The 27372-nt window shown below is 54.1% G+C and overlaps 2 protein-coding genes and 2 non-coding genes across 4 annotated transcripts; 3 read left to right on the forward strand and 1 right to left on the reverse strand.

The window, feature by feature from the left end:
* The first annotated feature begins 1018 nt into the window (after nucleotides 1-1018).
* Nucleotides 1019-6407, forward strand: RPS3 (ribosomal protein S3). The gene is made up of 7 exons (XM_027905839.1): nucleotides 1019-1146; nucleotides 1997-2127; nucleotides 2311-2404; nucleotides 3598-3692; nucleotides 4316-4503; nucleotides 5482-5677; nucleotides 6336-6407. Exons 1-6 carry the CDS (start codon nucleotides 1117-1119, stop codon nucleotides 5673-5675), a joined length of 732 nt encoding a protein of 243 aa, XP_027761640.1. The 5' UTR covers nucleotides 1019-1116; the 3' UTR covers nucleotides 5676-5677; nucleotides 6336-6407.
* On the forward strand, nucleotides 3876-4022 carry LOC114069216. Its single transcript, XR_003573741.1, has one exon. It is a non-coding gene; the product is annotated as a small nucleolar RNA SNORD15 (small nucleolar RNA).
* LOC114069215 lies at nucleotides 5034-5181 on the forward strand. Its single transcript, XR_003573740.1, has one exon. It is a non-coding gene; the product is annotated as a small nucleolar RNA SNORD15 (small nucleolar RNA).
* A 1389-nt stretch (nucleotides 6408-7796) lies between the features above and the next one.
* Nucleotides 7797-14138, reverse strand: SERPINH1 (serpin family H member 1). Its single transcript, XM_027905838.1, has 5 exons — nucleotides 14012-14138; nucleotides 10801-11408; nucleotides 10487-10585; nucleotides 9878-10110; nucleotides 7797-9719 (listed from the first exon to the last, which is right to left on the reverse strand). The coding sequence occupies exons 2-5, from the start codon at nucleotides 11381-11383 to the stop codon at nucleotides 9417-9419; spliced, it is 1218 nt and encodes a 405-aa protein (XP_027761639.1). The 5' UTR covers nucleotides 11384-11408; nucleotides 14012-14138; the 3' UTR covers nucleotides 7797-9416.
* Nucleotides 14139-27372: the final 13234 nt, after the last annotated feature.

Genomic DNA, 27372 nt, shown 5'->3' on the forward strand with positions numbered 1-27372 from the left:
TTTGGAGTCCTCACCCTTGGAGGTGTCCAGGGAAGGCCTGGCCGTGGCTCTCAGTGCTCTGGGCTGGGGGACAAGGTGGGCATCGGGCACAGGGGGGATCCATGGGCTGGGAGGGCTTTTCCAGCCTCAGTGATTCTGGGATTCTGTTTGCCTGGGTACACGTCTTTCCAAGAGGAACCTTTCAGAAAGCCAAGCAGCTCATTTCAATGTATTTTGGCCCTTATTCCCTGATTTTCTGGCTCCCTTTTGGGAGATTTGCAAGGGCAGGGCTTCCTTTGCTGCCTCTTCCCAAACACATTTCCCCACTGGAGTTGTGGGCATTTTCATGGAATCATTTATGTTAGAAAAAACTGTTAAAATCAAGTCCAGCTGTGAACTGTAACATCCATGATAAAATGCAGTTTAAATCCCTACTTCCTACCATGTATCAACTCCAATCATCATTATTACTTATCTAATCCCCTAAAATCCCTAAACCAATAATAATAAAAAAAAAAATCTGTTGGGACAGCACAAGGGTGAATGGCTTTAAACTAAAAGAAGATGGATTTAGATGGGGTATTGGGAAGGAATTCCTGGCTGTGAGGGTGGGCAGGCCCTGGCACAGGTTGCCCAGAGAAGCTGTGGCTGCCCCTGGATCCCTGGAAGTGTCCAAGGGCAGGCTGGAGCAGCCTGGGCTAGTGGAATGTGTCCCTACCCATGGCAGAGGGTGGCACTGGATGAGTTTTAATGTCCCTCCCAACACAAAGCATCCTGTGATTCCTGGGTAACAGCACAGCATCCTCCGATAGCAATGACCTGGCAGGGTGGGTATAAAACCAGGGTGATTATATTTGATGTTATGTGATATTATACTGTATTACATGAGATGATGTTATACGATGTGACATTATTATATTCGCTGCTGACTCTCGTGCCCGTTTACACTGGGTTTAGACCCCGGATAACCCCGGTATAGCGCGCCCAGCCCCAACATGGCGGTGCGGCAAAGACTACAACTCCCATCGCCCCTCGCTCCCTCCCACGTGACCGCGGCCGGCCAATGGCGACGGGCGGAGGGCGGATATAGCGCTGGGGGCGGGACCGCGCTCCCCTTTCGGCCGGGCCCGGCTCAAGATGGCGGTGCAGATCTCCAAGAAGCGCAAGGTGAGCGCGGCTGCCGCGCCCGCCCCAACCCTCTGCGGGCCCTGCCGCAGAGCCAGAGGCGGCCCGGGGGGCCGGCGGGGCGGGGGCACGGCGGCGGGTTCGGCAGGATGGCGGCGGATGAGGGGGGATGGTGGCAGATGCGCCGCGGCGGCCCCGGCGGGAACATGGCGGCGGCGTGTGAGGGGGCGCTTCCGCAGGGCCCGGGATGGGGCCGGCAGACCGCGGACCTGCTTGTTTTACCCTTTTCACTGTGGAGGGTTTGGGGTTGATGGTTCTGCGTGTGTGGGGGGGCTGTCCTGGGGAGGGAGGGAGCGAGCTTTGGGCTGTCAGGAGGGTCCCTGTAGGGATGGGAAAGGGATGTGACCCCGCCAGTTCGTTACTTTACGGCCGAATTAAAGCACTGCCACGAGGCAGCAGCGAGCTGCGATCTCGGCGTGTGGAGGGTGGCTGTGGAGGGGTTGGTGCTCTGCTTGGTGCCCTAAGCCAGGGCTAACCAGGGCTAAATGAGCTCTAAGCCCGGTGTGAACGGCCACGAGAGTCAGCAGCGAATGGAATATAACAGATCGTGGATAGTTCACCCCAGGGTTGTACCCACCCTGCCTGTCAGAGGATGCCCTGCTGTTCTACAGGAGTCACAGGATGGTTTGGGTTGGGAGGGACCTTAAAGATCATCCCATTCCCCCCCTGCCATGGGCAGGGACGCCTCTCACCTCTACCAACCACCTCCTAGGAGTGCATTATCCCTGGGAACTTCTAGAATAAGTTCTCTCCGTGGAGGGGGAGAGACTGCCAGGCAGCGGGACGGTCCCGGGGGGCGCAGAGAGCTTGACTTTGTTCTCTTGTGTCTCAGTTTGTCGCGGATGGGATCTTCAAAGCCGAGCTCAACGAGTTCCTGACGCGGGAACTGGCTGAGGATGGATACTCCGGCGTGGAAGTCCGGGTCACTCCCACCAGGACTGAGATTATCATCCTTGCCACCAGGTAACCGAGCTGCTGCTGCTGCTGCTGCCTCACAGGGGCTGAAACTTGGAGTAGGAGATGCTGTTACAGGAAAAAAGATCCTGAGGTCTAAACTGAGATGCTCTGGAACTCTTGGGGCTGGTTCCAGGCTCACCTGGGGACACTCCTCTCAGTGGTGCCGTTGTGGTTTGTTTTTTTTCCCAGGACTCAGAATGTCTTGGGGGAGAAGGGGCGCCGGATCCGGGAGCTGACGGCCGTGGTGCAGAAGAGGTTTGGATTCCCCGAGGGAAGCGTTGAGGTAAAGCTGCCTGGCTTGGAGGAGCAGGAAGGGGGTGCTGCAGTTGGATTTGTGGTGCTTAACTCAGAGAACTTGGGGCATGTAGTACCTGGCCCTACAAAACACTCTTGCACTGAAGTACAAGGTGCTTTGCTGCTCGTGGTGTTTTTAGTGCTGTCACTTCAGTTGCTTTTCTCTGCTTTCCTAACGAAGAGGATGCAGCTAAAACTTTGTAAATGTACCTGTAAATATTTTGTAGAGAGTGTTGTCCCAATATTGAGGTGAGAATTCCAAATCCACAGTGTATTTGTTTATTGCTGTTGTCCTTATCAAATTATAATGCTTCTGTCCTTACAGAGAAGCTGTGCAGAAGGATCTTATTTTAGAGAGGTTGAACAAGTTGTCCCTTAAAGGTCCTGTGCAACCCAAACTATGATTTCAGTCCATAAAATCTGCTGCCCTAAAACAAATCAGGGAGGGAGGGGGACTGTGTGCTCTGGGGTGGTGCTCTCATGCATTCCTGCTTGGCCAGTGTTGCTGGATCACATTATACAGGGGAGGTTGCTGATTGTCTCCAGCAAATGCTTAAACACAGAGAATTTGTTATTCCCCACACACCACGTTGGAGTAACGAGTTGGAATGTCTGCTGCTTCTGCACTGTTTGTTGGAGATCTTGGGTTTGATACATCTCTCTCTCTCAGCTTTCCAGAATCAAAGGGGTTTGGTTTTAATCCTTAAGCCAGACTTCCCTGGCTGATGTGTTAAACAAAGGAAACCCAGTGATCCCTTCTGGGGTCTGTTTGATCCCTCTGGGGCTGTTTGGAGCAGCAGCTCTTGACCACTGCACCGTGGATGTTGGAATAGCCCCCTGGCTTCCCATGGAGTGTCTCAGCCCTGCGAGGAGCAGGAGACAGACAGCAAGGGATTCAGGGAGTGGAGTGTCCCAGGGTGAAGCTTCTGCCTGGAAATGTGGCAGGACTGACTGAGCTGGGGTAGGGGATGGGATGAGGAGTAAGATGAAGCTCCTGTGGTAACATAAAAGTGTCCCAGGCCAGGTTGGATGGGGCTTGGAGCAACCCGGTCCAGTGGAAGGTGTCCCTGCCCACGGCAGGGGGATGGAATGAAAGGGTCTTTAAGGTGCCTCCCAGCGCAGGCCCTGCTGTGGTTGTGTGATGTTGTGCCTCACGTGCAGCCCTGCTGTGTGTCCCTGCAGCTCTATGCAGAGAAGGTGGCCACCAGAGGCCTGTGTGCCATCGCCCAGGCCGAGTCCCTGCGCTACAAGCTCCTGGGAGGGCTGGCCGTGCGACGGTGAGTGCAGCAGCTTACACGTTTACTTCTCACAGGAATTACCTCCTTCTCACCTAAAAGTTGAGCAGGCTTGGAGTAGATGGGACTGCAGGTTGTGTGCCTGCCTTAAAGCTTGCATTTACCCCTTTGTTGAGGGAGGAGTCAGGCGGGGGCCCAGGTGACCATGACCCTGCTCTCAGCTCCCTTCGGTGATGAGCCGATGACGAGTCAGATGCAGGTGGCTCTGCTGGAGGTACCTCTGCGGGGTCACGTTCTGTGATGCTGCGTGAGGGCCTTCAGCAGGAGCCTCCTGTCACCAGTGGATGATCTGGAGGCATTTGTCTGAGAAGGGACAGGGTGGAATGTCCACCCTCAGCTGTGGAGCTGTTTTTGTGTCACCGTCCCTGTGTCACCGTCCCCACAGCCTTACCACTCACAACAGTGTACTTAAGCTGGGCTTCACAGGGCTAAAATGGTGGGAAGATTTTTGCTGATTTGCCCAGCATTGACAGAGCTTTGGCTGCAGGGCTGTGCTTTTCAGAAGGCTTTTTAACAAGCAGAAGTTGAAGTGGGATGGGCAGTGCTTGTAACTGTGCCGAGATGCCTGAGTGGGCTCACGGTGTGGCTGTTCCCTGTCCCTGCAGAGCCTGCTACGGTGTCCTGCGCTTCATCATGGAGAGCGGGGCCAAGGGCTGTGAGGTGGTGGTGTCTGGGAAGCTCCGAGGGCAGAGGGCCAAGTCCATGAAGTTCGTGGATGGGCTGATGATCCACAGCGGAGACCCCGTGAACTACTACGTGGACACAGCCGTGCGCCACGTCCTCCTCCGGCAGGGTGAGTGCCTGGGGTTGGGGTGCACCTCCCCTTCCAGCTCCAGGGGCTTCCTTCCCAAACTGCATTTGGGACTGGGGAGTGAAGGGGCCTTCAGCAGCCAGCGGAATTCCGGGTGGTCATCCCGGGGCATCCGCTTCTCTAGTGGTGGGGTTTGAATGTTTCCAACTGAGAAATATGGCCGTAGATTTTCCAGATGCTCTCACTTGAGCCCTGGGGCCTCTGAGGCAGGTAAGAAATCAACTTATAAATGAAACTCGTGTAAGACTGGGTTTAAGAGCTGTTGGCAGTTTGCATCCTGGCTTTCCTGGCTCCGCGGGATGGGCAGAGAGAAAGTGGATTCTACAAAAAGGGCAAATGCCAGCCAGTTTTCCCCCATAGCTGTGCCCTGGCAAGTCTTCCCAGCTAAACCTGCCTACTCCTCTTGCTCTTTACCCGAGTAAAACACAAACGACTTAACTGGCTCTGGCGTGTTTAATTGCAGAATTCCAGGTGCAGGGATAGAGCTCAGCCAGGGCTGTTCCCCACCTTCCCTTCGGTGATGATACGATGACGAGTCAGAAGGGACGACCTTGTGTCACTGCAGCCCGCTCAGTGCCACGTTCTGTGGGGCTGTGCTGAGGCTGCCTTGGCCAGGGTGTCCTGCTCATTGGATGATTTAGAGGCATTTGTCTGAGAAGGGATGGAAAAAACCCAGTGGAATTGCCTGGGAAAACGAGCTGAGTTATCTCAGGAAGAGCACAGAGTTTAGAACCAGGGCTAGGATGAGCTGGGGGTACAACTGCAGTTCCAAGCTGCAAAAGCAAGGGGTGGTAATTTTGGATCTTGCCTGCATTTAAATTCCTCATACACACCGCTGATGTAAATTCCCAATAATAATATTGTTAAACTATAACATGCCTATGCTACAGTGTTGGCAGGAGATACTTTGTGACCTTATTGCTCCTCCATGTGAATGTGTTGTCCTGTCCCTCTTTGCAGGAGTACTGGGAATCAAAGTAAAGATTATGTTGCCTTGGGACCCAAGTGGAAAGATTGGCCCCAAAAAGCCTCTGCCAGACCACGTCAGCATCGTGGAACCCAAAGAGGAGATCCTGCCCACCACCCCCATCTCAGAGCAGAAAGGGGGCAAACCAGAGCAGCCAGCCATGCCTCAGCCTGTGCCCACTGCCTGAGGGTAAGTGCCTGCAGGCTGGGGGAGGGCGAATCCATGTGGGAGAGGTGCCGTGCCACCAGAAACGCTGGCAGGCAGCTGGGATTCTGGGAAGACGGGCTGGGTTGGGTTAGAGCAGTGCCCTGGATGAAGGGGCATGTGGTTTAAGGCATGTGGCAAAGCAGCTTCAGGGAAGAGGAGATGATGAACCTGAAAGGGAATATCCCTGTTCAGGTGCCCTGTTCCGTGTTGTGCAGCATGGATTTGGGAATTTTGGGTCTCAGTTGGAGTCACTTGGGGCATACATGTTTGAGAAGGGTTTGGTGCCTTGCATGTGTTGCCACTGTCCCACCTGCCGGCAGTGTGCAGTTGACATCCCTCAAATAACCCCCAAATATCCCCCTTGCCCCGGCATCCAGTTTGGGACAGTCTTGGAAGCCATCAAGCACAGTGGGGAGGCTGGTTTTGAAAGGAAATAATCCCATCAGTCCTATCAAGGAATCTGACAGGGCAAGATCTGCCTCAGTGGGAAAAGTGGGATCACTGGCCAAAGTGCAGAAAGGGAGAAATTCCATTTGTTTTGGAAACTTGGAGCCTGTTTGTTTGTTCCATGTTTGAGGTAGGACAGTGGTTATGGAGAAGTTTGGCACCAGCTCATTCAGTGTTTTGTTCTTTGTTGTAGGGTTTGTCCCACGTGGAACCAGAAGCTTGGCTGTCCTGAAAACATCTCTTAATAAAATCACAAAAGACAGTGTTTGTGAAGGTGCTTTTTCTTTTTTGTGCAAGATACACTCCAGGAAAATCTTGCTCCCACTTTTGGTGTGGAAGGAATTGTGTTGCATTTCTTCCAGCTTGTTCCTTATGGAATGAACTTCACCAGCTCTTGATCCAAAGTGGGGATAAAATGCTGATTTCTAGGCAGAGCTGGAGCAGCAACTGGTGTTTAAGAGGGTCATGAGTCACAAACATTCCATGAACTGGAGTACTGGTGGCTCTTCCCTTCCATCCCAGTGCCTTATCCAAGGTGTCCAGAAGGGGGAGCTTTTTTAGCAGCGTCCAGGGGAATTGCAGTAGTTTGTACCTTTCTGGCTTCAGTTGAACTATTATTTTATTCTGCTTAATGCTTTTATAACCTCTGTGTATCCATGGCCCCTGTCACTGGAAAGATGTTTGGGATGTGACTTCCCCTACAGGATCGTCTCTATTCCTTACAGGAACAGCTCCTTTTAGGGTCAGATAATTTGAGATGGGAATATCTGGTGGAAGTCTGGGGTGGGCATGGGAAGGGACCCATCCTGAGAGGTGATGTATGTGCAGGATCAAGGTGGTGTTTAGAATTTGAGGAATTCAGAGCCTGTTTGTTGCATTAACCGAAATTTGTACCAGAAACTTGGTTGCTTTCACAGCCAGATTTCCATTTTCAGGAGGTTTCTCTACAGGAATTTAGGAACTGGAGCTCTGAGGGTGTCAGGAACTGGGCTGTGGGGCAGAAACAAGATGTGCCTTCTCGGGGTGTGAGTGAGTCTGATCTCAGGGGTTTTTGCACACCTTTCAGTGGAAATATTGAAATATTTAGTAGTAAGTAATACCAACAATAATTATTGATTGATTTTTTTTTAAAACTTGAATTTGGAAAAAAAAAATCTGGAAATATTAAAGGTGATGGGTGGGCTTTGTCACTTTGGAGGAGCAGGAAATGTGTGAAGGCTGGAAGAGCTGAAGCAATAAAGAGTGACAGAGCTTTGCATGTTGTCTCTAAATTCTTAACTCCCCCCAATCTGCTAGAAATTATCCCATAATGGTCAAGGTGATGTTTTCCCTCGGACAGAAACCCCTGAGGATTTAAATCTGCTTGGAAGGTGAGCTGGGGGTCAGATGAGCTCAGGGAAACTTTTAAATTCTTTTCAATATTGCTATTCCAGGGTGGATGTTGGATCCAAAGAAGTTGGATCCTTACAGTTTCAGGAGGAAAAAAAGTTCCCACTGCAGTGCAAAGCTGACCTACTAAAAGTGTTCTTTCCTCAGGATTGTCCTGTCATGGGAATTCACCTGCTGCTGAGCATTAAGGGTAATTTTTGTCCAGGCACCTTGGATGGTCAGGATGCCAAGGAACCTCCCTAAGTTGATTTTAAACCGCCGGAGATTCATTGAAAAAAAGTTTTATTGCAAAATTACACATTTATGTCACTGTGTGGCACAAGACCAGACAATAAAAGCCCTCACACCACCTGCATCCACACGATGCAAACAATTCCCAACATCCCACGGTGTGTTCCTGCCTTGCCCACCCCTCTTACCCCCCCCCCCCGTTCCCCATCCTCCAGAACCTTCTACAGCGTGTGGGGTCAGTGCTGACTCACTGGGAAGTGTCCAGGCTTCCTGGGCATTGAATGCATCCCTGGCATTGGATGCATCCCTGGCATCGCCTCCTGCCTCCCACCACAGTGGGGAGAGCTGGGAATGTGCAGTACTGGGCTTCTAAGACAGCAAGGAAATGAGCAGGGAAATAAAAAAAAATCAAGCAAAGCCCCGTGGCTGCTCCGTGGTGGTTCCAAAGAACTGGCACTGCCCCTTGGGATGCACAGATGTCCCTCGTTCCCATGATCCTGTTTGCTACACGAGGCGTGTCAGGTCATGGCCAGGCTGACCTGGAATGCTGGTGGGATATTACAATATCCCTTAAAAAGAAGAAGTTAGGAATCGCCTCCAAGTCTAGGCTGGCTCAGGCTGTGAAACTTCAGGCTAATTATCAGCCATAAATACAATATAAATACATTTGGGGTTGAGCCTGCCCTTAACCCAGGCCAGCAAACGAGCTAAACCACCACGGAGCTGCAGCAGAGGAGCGCTGGGAAGTCAGGAAGGGCAGCTCTGGGTTTAAACAAGGAAAAGCCAGCCAGGAGTGCCTCGGCTCAGCTCTGCTCAGAACTGGGATCACCCTCACAGTGGGGACTTTCCCAGCAGGAGCCCCAAGAGACGTGGAGTTCTCGGCCTGGTACAGAATGTTTAATCCCAGGGGTTGGCCTTGGCCAGAGAGGTGGAGTGTTGAAGGGTTTATTTTCTAGGAGTCCAACCTGCCCTTGGGCCTCTCCAGGGAGTGCTGATCCAAGCTGGCTTTGGATGACCCGCTGTGGGTGCAGCATCCAGCACTCCCCCAGCCTGGGTTAGGCAGGACAGAAAGGCACAGCTCCATAAAACCTCCCTTCTCCAGCTGTCCCAGCCCTGCTCTGCTCCCAGGGCCGTGGAGGGGCTGGACTGCACAACTGGCCCTCGGTGCTCTGCTGCAAACCACAAAAGAAGAGAAGAGAGAAGCAAGAAACAACAGCAAAGCGACCAGAGCAGCTCTGGAGCGGTGCCACAGGGCATCCAAGCAGGAGAAAAGTGAGTGGCAAGGACGCAGAAGCATTTGGGAGGGAAGGTGGTCGCAGCAGGAGGCATAACTAGCGCAGGGAGGAGCTGGGCTTCAACCTGGACACCTCCCTGAGGATGCCAGTTCCCTTCCGCTCCAGCTGACCCTCTTGTGCCAGGCTCCCCTGATCCTCTCCGGAGGTGGGTTTGTGCAACAAGGATTTGGGGGTGGGGGGGTGAGGTAAAGTGTCTGCTGGTTCCTCATCACAATGCACCCTGGTCTGAATAGCACCCATGGCTCGAGAAGGATACGAAAGAGTGTTGCCCCTTGTTCGAAATCGCCCACTAAAAAACACACACACACAAACCAAAGCTCTGGGAGAAAACAAAAAAACCCACCAAAAGCACCAACCCACTACAACTCATCCCTCATCTTGTCACCCTTGGGCCTCACGAGCCGGCCGATGAAGAGGATGGAGTTGGTTTTAGTGTCTCTGATCATGAAGATGAAGGGGTGGTCGGCGTAGAACAGCTTGGGGTTCCTCATCTCCTCGCGCCCGTAGATGTCGGCGTCGTAGGGGTTCCCGTCCGTGTCCCACTCCAGGGCAGCCGCGTGGAACACGTTGGACAGGTAAAGGTCCTTCTTGCCAGAGATCTTGGACAAGTCAGCCTTGGTCTTGTCGATGGCTTCTGTCAGGCCCAGGCCACCCAAGTGTTTCTAGGAGGAGAAGAGGGATTGAGCGACCCTCACGGAGGTGACACGGCACTACCCTTCCCAGCCACGGCTGCTGGAAGGAGCACCAGGCACAGACACCCCATCCCGCTGTCTCCCCCCCTATATCCCAAAGAACTGTTCTCCTTAAAGAACTCCCTTACCTGAAGGTCATGGCTGACTTCCAGGACGACTTTTGGCAGCGAGATGGCCACTGATCTCTTCTTCATCTTGCCAGCCCAGGTCTTCAGCTGCTCCTTGTTCAGCAGTTTCTCAACCCTCTCCAGAGGCTCCACGTGGTTTGGCATGATGAAGATCATGCTGGAGAGCTTGTGAGCAAGGGGCATCTCCACCACCTGCAGCTTCTCTGTCTCGTCATCATAGTAATTGTAGAGACCTTGAAACCAGGAGGAGGAAATGGTGAGATGTGGAGCAGAGGCAAAGCTACACAAACCTCGTTGTGAGCTCACCCTGGACTTTCGCTGACCGGCACGGGAAGTGAGTCTGGACCATTTTGGGAACAGGCCCAGCATTATTAGAGTTGGCTGTGGCTCTCACTGGTGTGATGAGCCGGGATTTGTTCCCCACAGCTAATAGTAAACATGGATTCTCTGCTCACAGGGAGATGGAATCTGCAGAACAAACACACCCTGCTTTGTTCTCGCTTATTCCCGTGAGGCCAGAAAATCTTGGAAGCGGGTGGAGAACTGGGCAGTGGAGCAGCAACGAGCACAGCTCTAGTGGGTTTCGATGTGGGGCAGGTTTGCACTCACCTGTGCGGTGCATCATGGGCACCCCCACGGTGTAGGAACGGGTCACCATGAACCCACGGTTGTCCACCATCTTATGATGGAACTTCTCATCCCAGTGAGCTGCAGGAGAGAGAGAAATCCAGTAAGAAAAGGGAATGAGAAGTAATTTAATGCCCTGACAAAGAGCCTCCGGTGGACACAGGATTTTCCCACCTTCCCTTTGGGCTGCCGGATGATCTTTAAGGCCCCTCCCAACCCCAAACCCTTCTATTGCTCTTTGTTGCCTCAGGGTGGGTTTCGGGCCACTTGCACCAAGGCCCGAAGGCAGAACTTACGCTTGAAGAACATGGCGTTGACAATGAGGGCCCCGTCCGTCTTCTCCACGTCCTTGGTGACCTCGGGCAGCTTCCCATCCGTGGTCTGAGCCGCCCACTCATTGATGGACTTGAGGGCGCTCCTCTTGTCGCGGAAGTTGATCTTGGAGTGCTCATAGTTGTAGTGCTTCTTGCTGTTCTTCACGAAGTCGTCGGCGAAGTTGATGGAGGCGGGGCCGTAGAGGCGGCTCCCCATCTTCCAGGTGACGTTGCGGGCGGTGCTGTTGCTGACCTCGTTGAGCAGCTCGGACAGCCCGCTGTGCACGTACTCGTCGTTCAGCTTGTCGGCGCTCAGCACCGCCTTGGCCTGCGACGCCGTGCCCGCCTTGCCCCCCAGGGACACGAGGCCCAGGGAGGAGGCCACCACCACGGGGGACAGCAGGATGTTCTCCATGTCCTTGTCCTTGGCCATGGCGTGGTAGAGGTTGAAGGCCAGCGTGGTGCTGCGCTCGGCCAGCGTGGTGGCCTTGTCGCTCAGCTTCCTGTCCTCCGAGGGCACGGCCGCGGCCAGGCCGCACAGGGCCAACCCCAGCACGATCCACATGGCTCCAAATGCTCCCAGCGCCTGCCAGGCAAGAACAACTCACCGTCAGCACCGTCCCAGCCCTGCCTGGAGCGCTCAGAGGTCCCAGAGGAACCCACTCCGTGGGAACACTGACGGGCACAGCACCAAGGCTCCCCCTGGGCTGCAGCAATCCCAAGTCCACAGTGGGATTTCCTCTGGGCAACAATGGATCCGCACCACAGGAGTCCAGGTATTCAGAGCCTGTGCATTTGGAATGGAAGCTTCCCTTCGAAGGAATTTGACTGTATCACTATTCACGGACACTCAATGATTGAAGGAGGGGCCAGGGAATGGAAGCAACAGGTATTTCCGAGGTGATCTCAATAGGACAAGGGGGAATTTAAACTGGCTTTAAAAAGGCTTTAAACTGGAAGAAGACAGGTTTAGATGGGATATTGGGAAGGAATTCTTGGCTGTGAGTGTGGGGAGGCCCTGGCACAGGTTGCCCAGAGAAGCTGTGGCTGCCCCTGCATCCCTGGAAGTGTCCAAGGCCAAGCTGGAGCAACCTGGGCTAGTGGAAGGTGCCCCTGCCCATGGCAACCTCTGCCCTGGTCAGGGAAAGCTGAAAGCAGGATGTTTCTGCTGCTCAGGGGGCACACAGCAGAGCTGCCCCTTCATCCAGGGGTGTTGCAATCGGTGACAAGGACTGTCCTCTCTTGGACCAGCTGGTCCCCAAATCCTCAGCTTCCTTGGCACTAGATGGAGCACGTGAGCTTCCACCAGGCCAAGTCAGAGGAAGATCCAACACTTGAAGAGATCCAACACTGTCTGCTCAGCTCTGGTTGGTTTAGTTTTGCCCATACAGCCCTGTCAGGGAGGTATCAGGGCAGAGGGAGGTGATGGACCCTCATTTTCCACACCAGAGTTATTGCCTTGGGTAGATGCATCTCATCCCAATACAGGGGATGAGCAAGGGCTCCAAGCCACCAGCTTTGCTAAATCTGCAGCCTGCCCAGCCCTAAATGCCTAAAAACTCCTTGGAGCTCATCCCACCTGCCTGCAGGGCTACAACAAGTCCCCACACCTTCCCTCCCCTCCTGCCTTCCTGCTGCTCCCAGCAAACCTTCCTGACGGCAGCTCCTCGGGGCTTAAATTCCGCCACCTTCAGCTTTCGGGCGAGGACAGGCTGCGTCATGCCCAAGGTTACGGTGAAGTCTGATTTCTTGGGAAGGAAATCAACACCTCCCACCCCGCTCCTGGTGTGAGGGACACGTGGAAGGGCTTGCAGAGGGGCAGCTCCAGGGTTAAAAGGCTGCAGAGCAGGAAGCGAAGGGCCCGCTGGGATTTTACATGGAAGGAAACACGCAGCACAGCCCCGGGCACAGAGTGCGCAGCTGCACCCAGGGACCCTCTGCCAGAGGGGGAGTTACGTGGGCTCGGAGAGGGAGGCAATTCCTGGCCTGAAATCCCCTTGGGAGCGAGCCCTCCCTCACAGGGAACAGCCATCCCGGCCACCTACAGAGCAAAGACAGGCTCCAAACTGCCCCTGACACACTTTGAAAGTGCAGGCACGTCTAAAACCTTCGGCTTTTTAAATTCCCTTTTATTTCTAGAGATACCTTGAAACTCTTTTCATAGTGAGGTCAACGTTTGCCTTTTTCATTCTGAAAGAAAACAGATACACGGAGTAGTTCTCTTGCGAGCAAAGGGCGGCTCATCCTCAGCTTAAAAAAAAACCAACAAACCTCATTACTTCAGACACGGGCGAGAAATTTTGGCCCCGAGCTCTGGGCTGTGCCCGGTGACGCAGCCCCGCGGTGCCAAGGCAAGAGAAACTTTGCCCATTCTTGGAGATTATTGGGGAATTCACGACCCAGGGCGAAAACGGGGGGGAATCTGGGGAATGCACGGCCAGCAACATCCTCTCTCCTGCTCGCACAGCACAGCCCATCCCGGAGGGGACGCCCAGTGCCAGCGTGGCACTGCGGAGACCTCCCGTGGCATCGCAGAGACCCCCGTGGGGCCGCCACGGACCCCGCAGGACCGGGAGGTGCCATCGCCCAGGGGAACAGCCAGAGGCGCCCGCCCCGCTTCTCCCGTGAGCAGGACAAAGGCACACAAAGAAAAGCCATCTTCCACGTCACCGGAGGGATGTGACACTTCGCTAAGGCCAGGCTCGGTCCGTCTTGTGCAAGCAGAGCTCTCTGTCCCGGGCTGGGCTGGTGCCCAGGGTCCCGCAGGCTCCCAGGCTCAGCAGGAGCAGGGGCTGGACGCTCCTGCAGGACCAGCACACCAAACTAAAGCCTCCCTTTATCCTCCTCTTCCCTATTGCCACGCCCTGAAAGTTTCTCCTGGGCGCAAACAAAAAACCACTGGAAGCACCTCTGGCAAACTGGAGGTGATTTTATAATATATTTTATATTTCTCAAAGAGCCAGAGCCAGCTCACAGGGGAGCCTGTACCCCAATGCAACCTCTACTCCCCATGCACCCCCTTCTCCCATTCACCCCCTTTTCCCATGCAATACCACCCCCTACCCCCCCGATTTTTTTTTGCCCGATGGGGCCAACCAGGAGGATGCAGGATCCCAAAATCCCCCCCTCCCCCCCATCCTGCTGCAATCCCCGCCTGCCAACTCGGGGTCCCTCGGTCCCCCTCACCTCTTACCTTTGGGGTCGCGACGCGACTTCACTCAGCTTCCCTGTGCACCTCCCGGGCCGGCGGAGGGGGTATATAAGGGGCCGGCGAGAAACTTCTGGAAAGTTGGGAAAACCCTCTCAAAAAAAGCTCGGGAGGGAGAGGAAGGGGAGGATCCGTCCCGGCTCTCCCGATCCGCCGCCAATGGCGAGGGAGCGCCGGCCCCGCGGCCGCCGAAGGGGGGTCCGGAGGGATTGGGGGGGATGCGCCGTCCCTGCCCTGCTCTGCTCGTCCCCATCCAGGCCCTGCAGCAGGGATTTGGGAAGCTATTCCCTGCCAAAACGGTGCTCTTGCTTTTTTTTATGGGGCTCCGCTCCGTCTTATTTCCCTCCCCCGGCATCTCCTGCAGCCGGGTTGTTGTTGGCACTAAAAGGTGGTGATATATTTAATTGGTTTTTTGGGGGTGTCGTCACCACTGAAGTCGGGGTGATGCAAAGGGCTTCAGCCACAAGCAGAGCAGTCACAGGCACTGAATGTTTAACATCTGTCCCTGGCTCAAGCCATGTCCTGCCATCCAAAACATCCCTCTCATTGGTGACACCGGAGAGAGAAGAGAAGGCTTCAGGGAGACCTCAGAGCCCCTTCCAGTACCTAAAGGGGCTCCAGGAGAGCTGGAGGGACTGGGGACAAGAGATGAAGGGACAGGACACAGGGAATGGCTTCCCATTGCCAGAGAGCAGGGTTAGATGGGATATTGGGAAGGAATTCTTACCTATGAGATTAGGGAGGCCCTGGCACAGGTTGCCCAGAGAAGCTGTGGCTGACCCATCCCTGGGAAGTGTCCAAGGCCAGGTTGGAGCAACCTGGGAAAGTGAAAGGAGTTCCTGCCCACGGCAGGAGGTGGGACTGGATGATCATTAAAGTCCCACCCAACCCAAACTTTTCTGGAATTCAATTATTCTGACAATCAGCATTCACTTCCAGGGACCTGAGGGCCAAATGAGAGGCACCTGGAGAGCTCCCTCGTATTCCCATATCCCTCAGAGCCTGCTTTCCCATCCCTCTCCCCACCTGCACTCACACCCACCTCTCCTTTTGCCCAGCAGCTGGGCCTGCTGGAGCTGGGAACTCCTTACAAATTCCCCCTCCCGCACTCCCAAATCTCCCCCTGCTTTGCTGGGCTCTGCCCTTCGTTGCACTGCAACCCCATGGCAAAATCCTCACATCTGGCAAAGTAAATGCGGTTTAGAAAGGCCAACATTCCTGACCCCAAAGGCCTCTGGAAGGAGTTAAATGCTCCTGCCACCCCGTGCCAGGTGGCTGAGAGTTCTTGCAGGAAAATATGTGCCCTGGAGAGGTTTCTGTGCTGAGTCACGAGCACTGAACGCCACTCACATTCACGTTTTAAACCAGCATGGGATTGTTTTCATGGCAATCTGGGATACTGGGGTATTCCAGGTACCACCCAGTCATTCAGCACCTCGTTGATGGTTCCATCACCACGTCTATGTCTCCCCTTCCTTTTAATCCCTGTAATTTCATTTTTGCCCCTGTTTTTGGCCCTGCAATTTTTCCCTTTTCCCTTGTTGCTTTAGTAGAGAACCAGCGTCTTCTGGCTTTGAACATTCTTGTTGTTGTCCTGCAAGCACCTTAGTGTGGAACAATCACCTCATTCCGCTCCTCCTCACAGTCCACTGATTCTAGAAGGTGGCATCACAAAATGACATTTTTCTTCTGTCCCAGGGTGACACTTTTGGGTGCTGAGCATCATTTCAGATGCCTGAAAGCTCCCAGATTTCTGGGATTTGTTTAATATTTTTTTTTTATCTTTTCCTTTGGTGATTTGTGTGTGTGTGTGGGGAAATACCTGAACAAAGCACATTTCCAGCTACATCTTCCCTGGCATTTTGCATTTCAACAGGTCTATAATAAACTGTCTTTAATGCCAGTAAGTCCAAAGGGTCCTGCTGTCCTCACATCAATGATGTTCAGAGATCAGCTCCCTTCAGGAAGGGATTCAGTGGCAAAAGGAGCATTGAAATACCTTAAACAGCACATTTTTTGTTCCCTGGTGTATATTTGAAACGCTTTGCTTTGCTTCGTGCGTGCATAAACAATCACAGTGGGTTTTAATAGCACAGTTTTGGATTTATTACCACGTTGCCATAGTAAAAGCAAAAAAAAAAAAAAAAAAAATCGATTTGCTGATATCAAACCACCAATCCAGAGGTGAAATATCCCTGGTCTGTACCAGCCAGCTGAGAAATGAGAAAAGCTCCTTTAAACTCCCACTGTCAGCTGGTTTTCTCTGCCCAAGCTCTGCATTGCTCCACCTTCAAACCCTTCTGTGTAATTACCTCCCATGTAAGATTTTTTTTTTTTATTCCTAGTGATATTTAAAATAAACCCTGAAACTTTTAATCTTCACCTCGCTTGGTGCCTCCCAGCGCCAACCCCCACTGACACTCTGTGCTTCGGGCGGGCCTCTGAAGCGGCTCTGCCTCAGCGACAGGAGTTTGGAGCAGAATTAAAAAATCCCTCCTGGTGTTTTGAGGACTGGCAGCCCAGCCCAGAAAGATATTTTAAAGTTTTACCTGGTTTTTAAGTGTGCGCTTCAAATTTTCCGTCTGTTTTTTTTTTAAGCATGTATTTTAATTTCTTTTTTTTTGCCCCATTTTTAAGTGCACTTTTTAACCTGTCCCTGCTGTCTCTTGACTGCTCAGACAACTGCCACCAAAAAGAAAAAAAAATTTGCTTTAGGATGTGAAAGTGCAGGAAACGAGTAAATTCTACCCAAATGTCAGCAAAGAGCAGCTTAGTCTTGACTTTGAGCTGTTTTTTTTTCTTTTTTCCAAGGCAAAAACTCTGGGAATCAGGCGGATTTCTGCCGCTATCCAGGGATTTCCAAGCGGGCTCGGGCTGTGCAGGCGCTCCCAGCCCCCACAGTGCCACGTAGGAGCCCGGGGTGGGATGCGGGACAGGACTGGGAAGGGGGAGCCAAACTGGGAGGTGCCGTTTTCCGTCTTCCCTGCTCCTCTAATGAGCGGTCCCAGCTGCCAAGACACAAATCCAGCTGCGGCCCAACTCCTCCCTCCGAGTTCTGCGCAGGGCAAGACTCGGATTCCTGTTGTCTGGAGTTATTTCCAGTGTGGTTTTTCTCCCAGGAGGGCCTTTGGGTTTAGGGCCGTGTGGATCTACTCATTTCAAATGACTTTTACTACTCAAATAAAGCAACCCAAAAATTTTGTGATACGGGTGTGATCCCACACTCCCCCCCAAAAAAACGGAGGGGGATTTACACATCCTGTTGTTGCAGCACCTTGGGATGGGTGTGAGGTGAAATCCAGCTGATCCTGGGAGTCCTACACCCAGCTCTGGGATAAACTACCCATGCCCAGCCATAAAACACCGGCATTGGTGCTGCCCTGGTTGCTTGGCTTGTCTGATTTAAAGCAGTGTTACAAATTCACTTGATTATTTATTAAAAGACTGGTTTATTTCCTTTTTTTTTTTTTTCCTGAGTGTTCTTTGGACAGCACTTTTAAAATATAAACTCCAGCAGCTTTGCCTTTTCACCCTTCAGAAGCCCCAGAGACTGACCCTGTTTTCCTATGTAAGAAAGTCTGATTTTTCTAAGCTGCTTTAAGCTGGCGCAGGATTTCTGCTTTCCAGGATCATCCATGGCTGAGGAAGGCAAAGATGCTCAGAGCCAGCACAGAGGAGCAGCTGAGGAGCCATCCTGGGGTGGAACATGTCCTGGAGGGAGCACAGCACAGGGCAGGATTGGGGCCTGGAGAATCGAAATCCCTGGGACCTGCACAGATCATGGTGGGCACAAAGGTGATGCTGCTCCTCCTGCAACGCATCTGGTCTTGCTGCAGAGGATGCAACAAGCCTGGGAGAATCCCTGATACGAATTCCCAAATCGTCCTGTCCCCCATCCTGGTGACAGAGTTATCTCAGGATGAGACACACCAGTGTGAAGGTTGCCCTGCAGCTGCTGGGCACCCTCCTCACCTCGTGGGCAGGAATGGGCAGGGAAGGTGACCCAGCCTTAAATAAACCCTCCCTAGGTCACCTCAAACCTTCTGCAATCAGTTCAGCCCTCAGAGGTTCCCAGAGCAGCCCCAGGAGCAGTTGGCACCGATTCCTCTGGAATTGCTGAGGAACTTGTGTGTGTCTCGGATTCACCAGCCAGAGTTCTCCCCAGAGCAGAGCAGACAGGTCTGGATGGAGCCTGGAAGAAGCTGTAGGGGATCCAGCCTGAGGTCATAGAGTCATGGAATGATTTGGGTCAGAAGAGACCTTAAAATCATCCATTTCCACCCCCTGCCATGGGCAGGGTCACCTTCCACCAGCCCAGGTTGCTCCAAGCCCTGTCCAACCTGGCTTTGGACACTTCCAGGGATGGGGCAGCCACAGCTCCTCTGGGCAACCTGTGCCAGGGCCTGCCCACCCTCACAGGGAGGAATTTCATCCCAATATCCCATCTCCGTGGCCTCCTCTGGACTCATTCCAACAGCTCCACATCTTTCCTGTGCTGAGGACCCCAGAGTTGGATGCAGTTGAGGTGGGGTCGAGTCACGAGGGCAGAGCAGAGGGGCAGGATCCCCTCCCTCGCCCTGCTGGCTGTTCCTCACACTCCTCTCCCCATCCCAGATCCATGAGAGGAGCCAGGGAAGCCAGGAGGCTGATTCCAGCCTCCAACACCGTGCCCTCCCCTCCAGGCAAACCAAGCCGGTGCTGGCTGAGGGGTTCCCCATCCAGACCTGCTTCTCCAGGTTCCCACACTCCAAGGATTTGGGGGGAATTCTGCTCTCTCAGCTCAGCTCAGGCAAGAGCCCAGGGCTGGCACTTTAATTTCCCCCCCTGCAACATCCTGCTCTGGCCCTCAGGTCTGGAGGAATCACAGAGCGATGGCTTTGCTGGCAGTGGTGGAATCCCAGCCCTTTCCCCCCTGCTGCAGCCCAGGCCCAGCTTTGTCTGAGCACACAAAGGGTGGCAGTGGAGCTGAAAGCCTGTGTGCCCTGATCTGTCTGGTCTGCAGCAGTGCTGAGCCAAACTCCTCTGTGCTAGCCCCTGGGAATGCCAGCCCCTGGCTTTCTGGGAGGTCACAGCCTGGGCTTATCCACCCTAAAGATGCAAATTCAGCCCCGTGGATCCTCTGAAAAGCACCGAGCAGCTTCCAGGAGTGGTGGAGGAGAAAAAAAAACAGGAAGAGCAAAAAGGGCTGATTTCCACAGAGGAGGGCAAAGTGCCCATCCCTGGCATCACACAGGTGTGCTGTGATGCACCAAGGAAGGACAGGCTGGAGAGGCCACAGCTGCAGCTTTCCCACAGGGCACAGCGGGGAGAGACTCCCTTGATCCCAGTTTGTAATCCCTGTTTAATACTCCCAGAGAAAAGTCCAAAATCCACAGGGTTTCCAGCCAACATATCGAGGGGGGGAGGGGAATTCCTCTGGTGCTTTGGGACGGAAAGAATGGCATCTGTGCAGCCTCAGGTCCAGCAGGGTGAGGGCAGGTCAGATTGCAAGCCCCTGTATCCCAGACTTTCCTGGGAGCTGGGATATGGAGTGAGTAGATGGAGTCCCTGGGGATGTGGCAGGAGTTTGCCATCCCTGGGCAGGGAGCTGGGAGGACACACAGGGCTCCTTCTACACTAATTTTTGTGGTCATGGCAATCCAAGAGGAGTCAGGACTCCAGGAGACCCTTCCCAGGCTGGCTGGAGTGTCAGGTTATAGTTGGACTCGATGATCTTAGAGGTCTTTTCCAAACTTTTTCTGCCTTAGACTGGTGATAATCACTCCCCCCTCCCTCCCCTCTGCCTCGTGGTGCTGGGACTGTCTGGATCCACCCAAAAATCAGCCAAAGTGAGAATCAAGTGGTTTGTTTCTCAGCCACATCAGCCCCACGGATTCCAGGGCCATCTCCAGGGCAGGCTGGGAGAGCAGCAGGGATTTGGGATGCTGCAGCTTCAGCCTCCTCACTACAAAGAGCCTCGAAACAGGAACGTGCTGATTGCAGGTTTTGATCTTTTATCACAAAGCAGAGGAGCCCAGGAACGGGGTGGTGGATCTGCTCAGACATGCCCAGAGTGGAGCTGCGATGGGGAATCTCTGACGTCTCCCTACAAGCTGAGTTTGCATTCCCTGCGATGCTAAAGGTCTTCCTCGTCTCTTCCCGGGCTGCCTGTTTTCCAGGAGCATGTGGGAATTTAGGAGGGTGGCAGCTCTGCCTCTCCTTTCCCTTTGGTTGGAGCTTAGAGCGGGCTCAGCCCCAAGTGCTCCCCCCGCAGCATCTTCTGGGGAAACCGGGATGGAAAAGGAAACCGTTTTTTTCTGGAGCCAATTTAGGAAAAAGAAACGCCCCTAAACCCGACCCTGGCTTGGAGGGGGATCCTCAGCCAGCCAATCTCCTGCTTCCAGCACAGCGCTGCTCGGGGGCAGGCAGGGGGTGGGCTCAGCCTGTGCCGGGTGTTACCACGAGCCACACAACCCCCAAATCCTCCCGCTGCCCCCCAAAAGCCGCCTGGTCCTTGGAAATGAAGCTCCCACCAAGCCCAGCAAGAAAATCCCAGCGGTGGTGCCGATGGGATGTGCGGGCTGATGTTGGGGGGCTTTTGGCGGGGGTTGGTGCGGCAGTTTTAAGGCAGGAAAGGAGGAGGGGAGGGATGAATCCCGGGAATGACGCGCTGGGCTCGGCCACCCCCCCCTGCTCCGGGCAGGGGGCCAGCGGGAACAAACGCGGGGATGGAAGCAAAGGGGATGCTCAGGAAGGGGCTCGGCAGCCTCTGGCTCTTCTCTGCTCTTCCAGAGGCGGCAGAAAAGCTGCCCAGAGAGATACAACAGGAGTCACAGAACCCCAGAATGGTTTGGGTTGGGAGGGACCTTGAAATCATCCAGTCCCACCCCTGCCGTGAGCGGGGACACCTTCCACTATCCCACGTGTCTCCAACCTGGCCTTGGACACTTCCAGGGATGGGGCAGCCACAGCTTCTCTGGGCAACCTGTGCCAGGGCCTCCCCACCCTCTGAGTAAATAATTTCCTCCCACTATCTCAACTAAATCTCTCCTCTTTTAACCAAAACAGGAGAAGGGGCTTCATCCTTCCCCAGGTTTCCAAGGGACCACAGGCTCACAGTTACCCCAACCCCAGGGTCTCTCTGTGTCATAATTTCAGCTCAAAGTTACCCAGATTAACTTAATTTGCCCTTTCCAGGCCTTTTGGTGCTTTGTGCAACTTTAATGCCACTTCTCACGTGGTTTTGCAGTGCCTGACAGACACACAGTGTCACACTTGATTTTTAATGCATTTAACCATGTATTTCCCTCTGTCTGAAGTTTCCCATATCACAGAATCCTGGCTCTGCATGCAGGACCCTTCTTAAAAAGGGACACCTTCCCTGTGTCCCCCACACATCAAACCTGCTTAGCCTGGATACTCCTGCCTGCTTAAAATAGGAAGGAAATCATAGTTAAATAGCCAGCAGACAATGGCAGCGTGTCTTTCCTGGCTGCTGTGGAGATTCCCAGCGAAAACCCGGCAGGGAAGAGGTGGCAGGATTTCTGGAGCGTTCAAGGAGCCCACATGATGCAACCCTGGTCACTCTTGCAGAGGAGCAGCTGCTCGTGGGAGCTCCAGGAGGAGCCACTGACATGGAATTCCAGTGGCCAAAGGATTGTGCCCACACATCCAAGGCTTCTCCAAGGTCAGGTCTCTGTCCTGCCACAGCTCCAGGGGTTGTGCTGCTGCTGTTGCAGAGCCACATCCATGTGTCAGGGAGAGTTATGGTAATTTTAGAGGCAAAAGCCGCTCTTGGTCTTCAGTTTTCCTTCTTTTATATCTTGCAGGGAGGAATGTTGTGGATTGTCTCTATTTCCCCTTTCAGAAGGAGCCACAGCTGCTGCTTCCTGCACTGAAAGCACAGAAAATGCATCAAGCTGCTGCAAGCATTTATGGGTAGTTTTAAAATACATTCATAGTTTAGAAACACCTAAATATATTAAAAATACACATGTGTATTAAATAGACATAAATACATCTAAATATTTACAATATGCTGAGGAAGATGTTGTGGTCACCCTGTATTGTAACAAAAGTGTTTATTCTAGAAAGGTTTTTTTCCTGCTCTTCCCAAATGGGTCTAGGAACACCCAGGAGTGCTCAGTTGTGGGAATATTCAGACACTCAGGAGGTTCCTGTGGCAGCAAGAACAGAAAATATGGATCCAGGGGCAGGGGAAGCTCCACAGCTGTTCCAGGGGAGATGGAGGGCTCAACATCTGCCAGCTGAGTCACACAGGGGAGGATCTGACTCATCACATCACATCTGCATCTCCACATGTGCGAGGATTTTATGGATTAGGCCAAGGTTGATTGTCCTGGTTTAGGAACTGGGGAAACTGAGGTGTGGAAGGCAAGTGTGGGGCACAATCAGAGCCAGCCTCCTGCACCGCTGCCTTGTGGGGCTTTCCTTCTCCAAAAGGATGCTGAGGACTTTACAGGGAGTCCCAGAGGCATCTCCTCCCTCCCTGGACCATCTGCTGAGGTGCCCTGGCTGTGGAGCTGCTCCCTGTAGCTGGTCCTAAGCGGAGCAGAGCCCCTGGGATTGTCCCAGCTCAAATCTCATCCAGCACAGCTGCATCTCCCAGCCAAGCCGGTACCTGCTCCTCCCAGCCCCAGGGCAGCCCTGTGTATCCTTGTCTTCTCTCCCTGCTCCTGCTCAGTCTGGCCTAAACCCCAGGCAGGGACAGGCTCTTGCTTTGTGTTTCTGTAGCCGGTGGGACCGCGATGATGCCCCTTCCCCAGTGGGGGTGCCCAAATGTTGCTCCAAGGAAGGAGCTCTTTGCTTCCTGCAGCGGGATCTGCCTCTCCCTGCATGTCCCAGAGGCAGCACCATCCCTGCTCTTGGCCCAGCACCCAGCACATTAAACATCTCCTGCACAGCCCCCAGGTTTGAGGCCGTTCCCAGCGCTGCAGGAGGCACTGGTGGGGAATTTGGGCTCGCACAGAAGGTCTCTTGTTCGATGCAGAGGTGGTTGGGCGGCGTGGGAGAGGTGGGGCAGGGAGGGGTGGATGAATGGGAATGTTGTTTCCCTCCTGATTCCCTTCAGGGGGATGCTGGAGGTTTCCCAGCCCTGCCCAAACAGCTTGGATTCAGTCTGTGAAATCATTCACACTCTGGACTCTGTCGGCTTTGACGCCAGGACCTGAATTCCCCTGGGATCACTCCTGGTTTGGTACCCAGGGGATGCTGTGGATAGAAGGACATGTGTGAATCAGAGCTGCCCTCCTCCTGTCCTGCGTGGATCGGGCTTAGCCCCATCCGGGTGGGAATTATTTCAAGCTCATTTGCTGCCTTGAACATGGAGAAGCAGCAGCAGGGAATGAAAGGCAGCTCCTGAGCTTTGGACAGTTCAGGACACAAATCGAGGGTTTAGAGAAAGGGGAACACCAAAATCCTAAACTTCCAAGGCCACAGCACCTCAGTTATCTGTTGGATATGGAATATCCACCTGTGGCTATTGCTGGCTGCAGTTTCCAGTGGCAGAGCTGGGTTCTGGACACACAGAATAATGGGGAGACTGGAATTTGGATGTTGTGGAAACCAGCCTAACTTCTTCTTTAAGCCATGGAGGAGACCATGGGATCATGTGTCACATTAGAGCACAAACAGACCCTCTTTCTAGGCTTGATGTCCAGCTGCTAATCCATCTCCAGGCTGGAATGTGGCTTTCCCCTGTGATGGGATGACCTTCCACAACTCCCGTGGCTTTCAAAATGAAGCATTAGGTGTTTCTTAGGTGCCCGTGGTGGGAGGAATTACCTGCTGGGGACAGTGCTCTGTTGATGGTGGAGAAGAGGCACAAACCCTCTCTGACCTTAAAGGCACAGCTTTTGGAGTTTTTTGTCCCAAGGGTGGTCCCTCCAGGAGATCAAATTCATTGTTCGTTCGCGACACATCAAATGGAAGATTGTGTGCCTTGATGGCACCCCCAGGGCAGTAGGATCAGTGTCCTTGGGGAAGGGGGGGGAGATCAGGGGGAAAAACCTCCCCCAGCCCTAACAGCCACCAGGGCTCCTCTCTCCTGTCCCAGCTCCAATCCCACGCCCTGAATCCCGCCCTGGGAATACACTCCTAGCTCTGCGTGGCCGTGGCCAAGTTTCCCATGCTCCAAAGAAGTGCCAGAAACCCACAAAGCCCAGCAGCGCTGCTGTCCGTGAGCTCCCTCCGCTCAACAGCTGATACACTTGGGAGAACAGGGATGTTCGGGAGCATTCCTGGGCTGCGAGTGTCGCCGTGGAAAAGGCTGCGCCGGAGCAGGAGGGAGCAGCGGAAACAGATGGATTTAAAAATAGCAGGGACAGAGCGGGGCCGGGTGACATCCAGCAGCTCCCGAGAGGTGGGAGCGCACGGATCAAATTAGCACGGTGCGGGATTAATTTAGACCCTGCTCCCATTCCAGCGGGCTCCGGGCAGGGCTCCCCCCTCTCCCTGCGCAGGCTCCCCCCCATTCCCTGGCGCTGCTGCCCGTGCCCCCACTGGGCAGAGCCCCACACGGGGGGATGGCAGCACCGGCTCCCCCTAAACCCACACAACGTCCCTCGCTGGCGATGAGGACCCCAAATTGTGCCGGCATTGAATTGGGATATCCCTTCTCCTTCCCAGGCTGCGGTTTAAAGGATGCTATTCCGCCAGGGAGCAGAGAGGGGGAGTCCTTCTCCTTCTCTTTGAGGCACCTGCAGGATCCTCTCCTCCTGAAGAGGGTTCCCCGGGCTGCCCAAATCCCCATTGCCACGGGGACTACCTGAACTCGCCGCTTTCCCATCCAGGAAGGGAAAGACAAGCAGGGAACGGATCCACAGGAGGATCCTGGCAGACGAGCTGCAGGGATAGGAGGGACTTAGGGCAGCTCTGGCACAGAAAATCACGGAACCATAAAGTCACAGACTGGTTTGGGTGGGAAGGGACCTTAAAGCCCATCCAGTCCCACCCCCTGCCGTGGGCAGGGACACCTTCTACTAGCCCAGGTTGCTCCAAGCCCCGTCCAACCTGGCCTTGAAGAGGAACTTCACTTATTTCCTGGGTGCTTGACCATTGTCAAACCCACAGAGGCTTCGTGCTGGGTCCCTGCTGACAGACCCACCCACGTCCTGTGTCCCAGGTGGCTCAGGGGATGTGCAGGCTCAGCCCAGGTGTCAGGATGAGGGTGTCGGGAGTATCTGCTGTGCAACAACTTTACCCTATTCTGGATTAGTGATCCTTTTGGGTGGAAAAATCAAGGTCCAGGCATCTTCTGGGCATCCCAAAGTGCCTCAAAATCAGTGTCTGTATTGAGAAGGGGGATGTGATGCCCCCCCTTGCTCTAGGTGTTCATCACTGTGCCAGGAGGTGCCAGATCTGCTTCTGGGGCACAGACAGGTGTCCTTGAGGGATGTGCCAGGATGCACAGCCCAGCCCAAGGAATGAACAATTCCTTTAGCAGGGATGGGAAGAGCTGACTGGCTTCCTACAGGGCACTGGCAACTGGGCAAAACAAAAGGCTGGAGCCACCAGAGGGGTTTGCCCTCGTGGTCTCCCACTGATCCAGAAGTGCAGCCTCACATCCAACAGCACCCAGAAGGGGAGGGGGGGAGGTTTGGCTTGTGGAGAAGTGTTTGATTTTCTTTATTTAAGTCGATCTGAACTGGATGGAGACCAAACATTTCCCAGTGCCAGCCAGCCCTGAGCTGTGCCCTGAGCTGTGCCCTGTGTGATTGGAGCTGACAGCCCCAGCAGTGCTGCTGCAAATGCCAGCACACCCCACTGATGGACCTGAAGAACCCCCACAGATCTGACAGGGAACATCCATGCTCAGGGAATGAAAGCTCAGGAGCAGTCCCTGCTCAGATCCCCTCCTTTCCTGACCCTGCAATGGCTTGGCAGTCAGGAAAATCCCTGCAGAGCAACTCAGACCTGCTCTAGCAGCCCAGGAATAAGCACTTTTATCCCATATATATCCAGGATGGAGCAATTAGAGTCTGTCAGGGTTCTTACAGCCTGTCTGGGGTGATTTCCCAGCCCTCCGAGTGCCTGTGCACACACATCTCCAGGTGCCTCCCGCCGCCCTCCTGGAGGACGCGCTGCCTCCCGCAGGAGGGGGGGATGTGCTGAATGGAGGGGGAATTACGGGCATATGTTATTCCCTGGCACAGCTTCTCCCCAGGCTGCCTTCCCGAGGAGCAACAGCTCCGGCTCTGCCCTTGGAGCTGGCCCGGGGAAAGGCAGTGCTGCCTCCCGGCCGGGACACAGCTGGGATTGACCGCACGGCCGGATTTCGGCTCCTGTGCCACGGGGTGCAGAGATGAGGGGCTGGAGAGATGGGCCAGGCAGGGGCAGGGAGGCAGGGAGGGGGTTCCTGTTACCCACCCTCAGCACCCCCAGCCCGTTTCCCCTGCTCTGCCTCTAAACCCCGTGGCCTTTTGCTTCCAAACTGTTTCCACCCTCTCACTCCCCTCTCTGCCCCACGAATGGAAAGGCTTAGGCAGGCACTGCACATTTGGAGCTGTGGGACCATGAGATTCGCCGAGGCCACCCCAGGCAGCTGATCCAGCCCGGCACACTCAGCAAAGGAATCATTTTCCACTGATGTTCATCGTGTGTCTGGACAGGATGAGGGGAAAAAAAAAAAACAACGGTGAACTGGTGTGTTTGGAAGGAAAAGCAGCCCAGGAGGGGTGGGCACATCCCTGCCACACCAATATCCCGACTGCTGTACTCCCTGTCACCAAAAGAGGGTGGATTTGGATGGGATATTGGGAAGGAATTCCTGGCTGTGAGAGTGGGGAGGCCCTGGCACAGGTTGCCCAGAGAAGCTGTGGCTGCCCCTGGATCCCTGGAAGTGTCCAAGGCCAGGTTGGAGCAACCTGGGATAGTGGGAGGTGTCCCTGCCCATGGCAGGGATGGGCTTTAAGATCCCTTCCAACCTAAACCATCTCGTGATTCCGTGATTCCATGAATTCTGTGCTTAGGTTAGAAATGTCCCACAGCATGGCCCACCCCCAGCCTGCTCCCATGCACAGTCCTACCCCTCAACCAGGGGCTGGAGGGGCTGAGATTGCCCGTGGGTGCCCACTTTGAACCCCTCCGACCCCAGCCTGGCTCCCTCAAAGACATCCTTTCCCTCTTGCCTTCCCCCAGTCTCACGGTGCAAACACCAGCGGGCACTTTGGTGGGATGCTGGGCCAAAAAACAATCCCAGGATCCCAAAAGCAAGCGGGAAAAAAATGTGATCCCAAAGGAATGGGTGAGCTCTGCTCCCCCAGCACCCCAGCAGGATGGGGGCAGTGGCCACTGGCTGCTTTTTCCAGGCACAGGCAGCACGTGGAGTGTGACTCATTCCTTGGCAG

The sequence above is a fragment of the Empidonax traillii genome, unplaced genomic scaffold, assembly GCF_003031625.1.
Source record: "Empidonax traillii isolate 1590-97213 ecotype Southwest subspecies unplaced genomic scaffold, ASM303162v1 scaffold1214:size307055, whole genome shotgun sequence".
Classification (NCBI taxonomy): domain Eukaryota; kingdom Metazoa; phylum Chordata; class Aves; order Passeriformes; family Tyrannidae; genus Empidonax; species Empidonax traillii.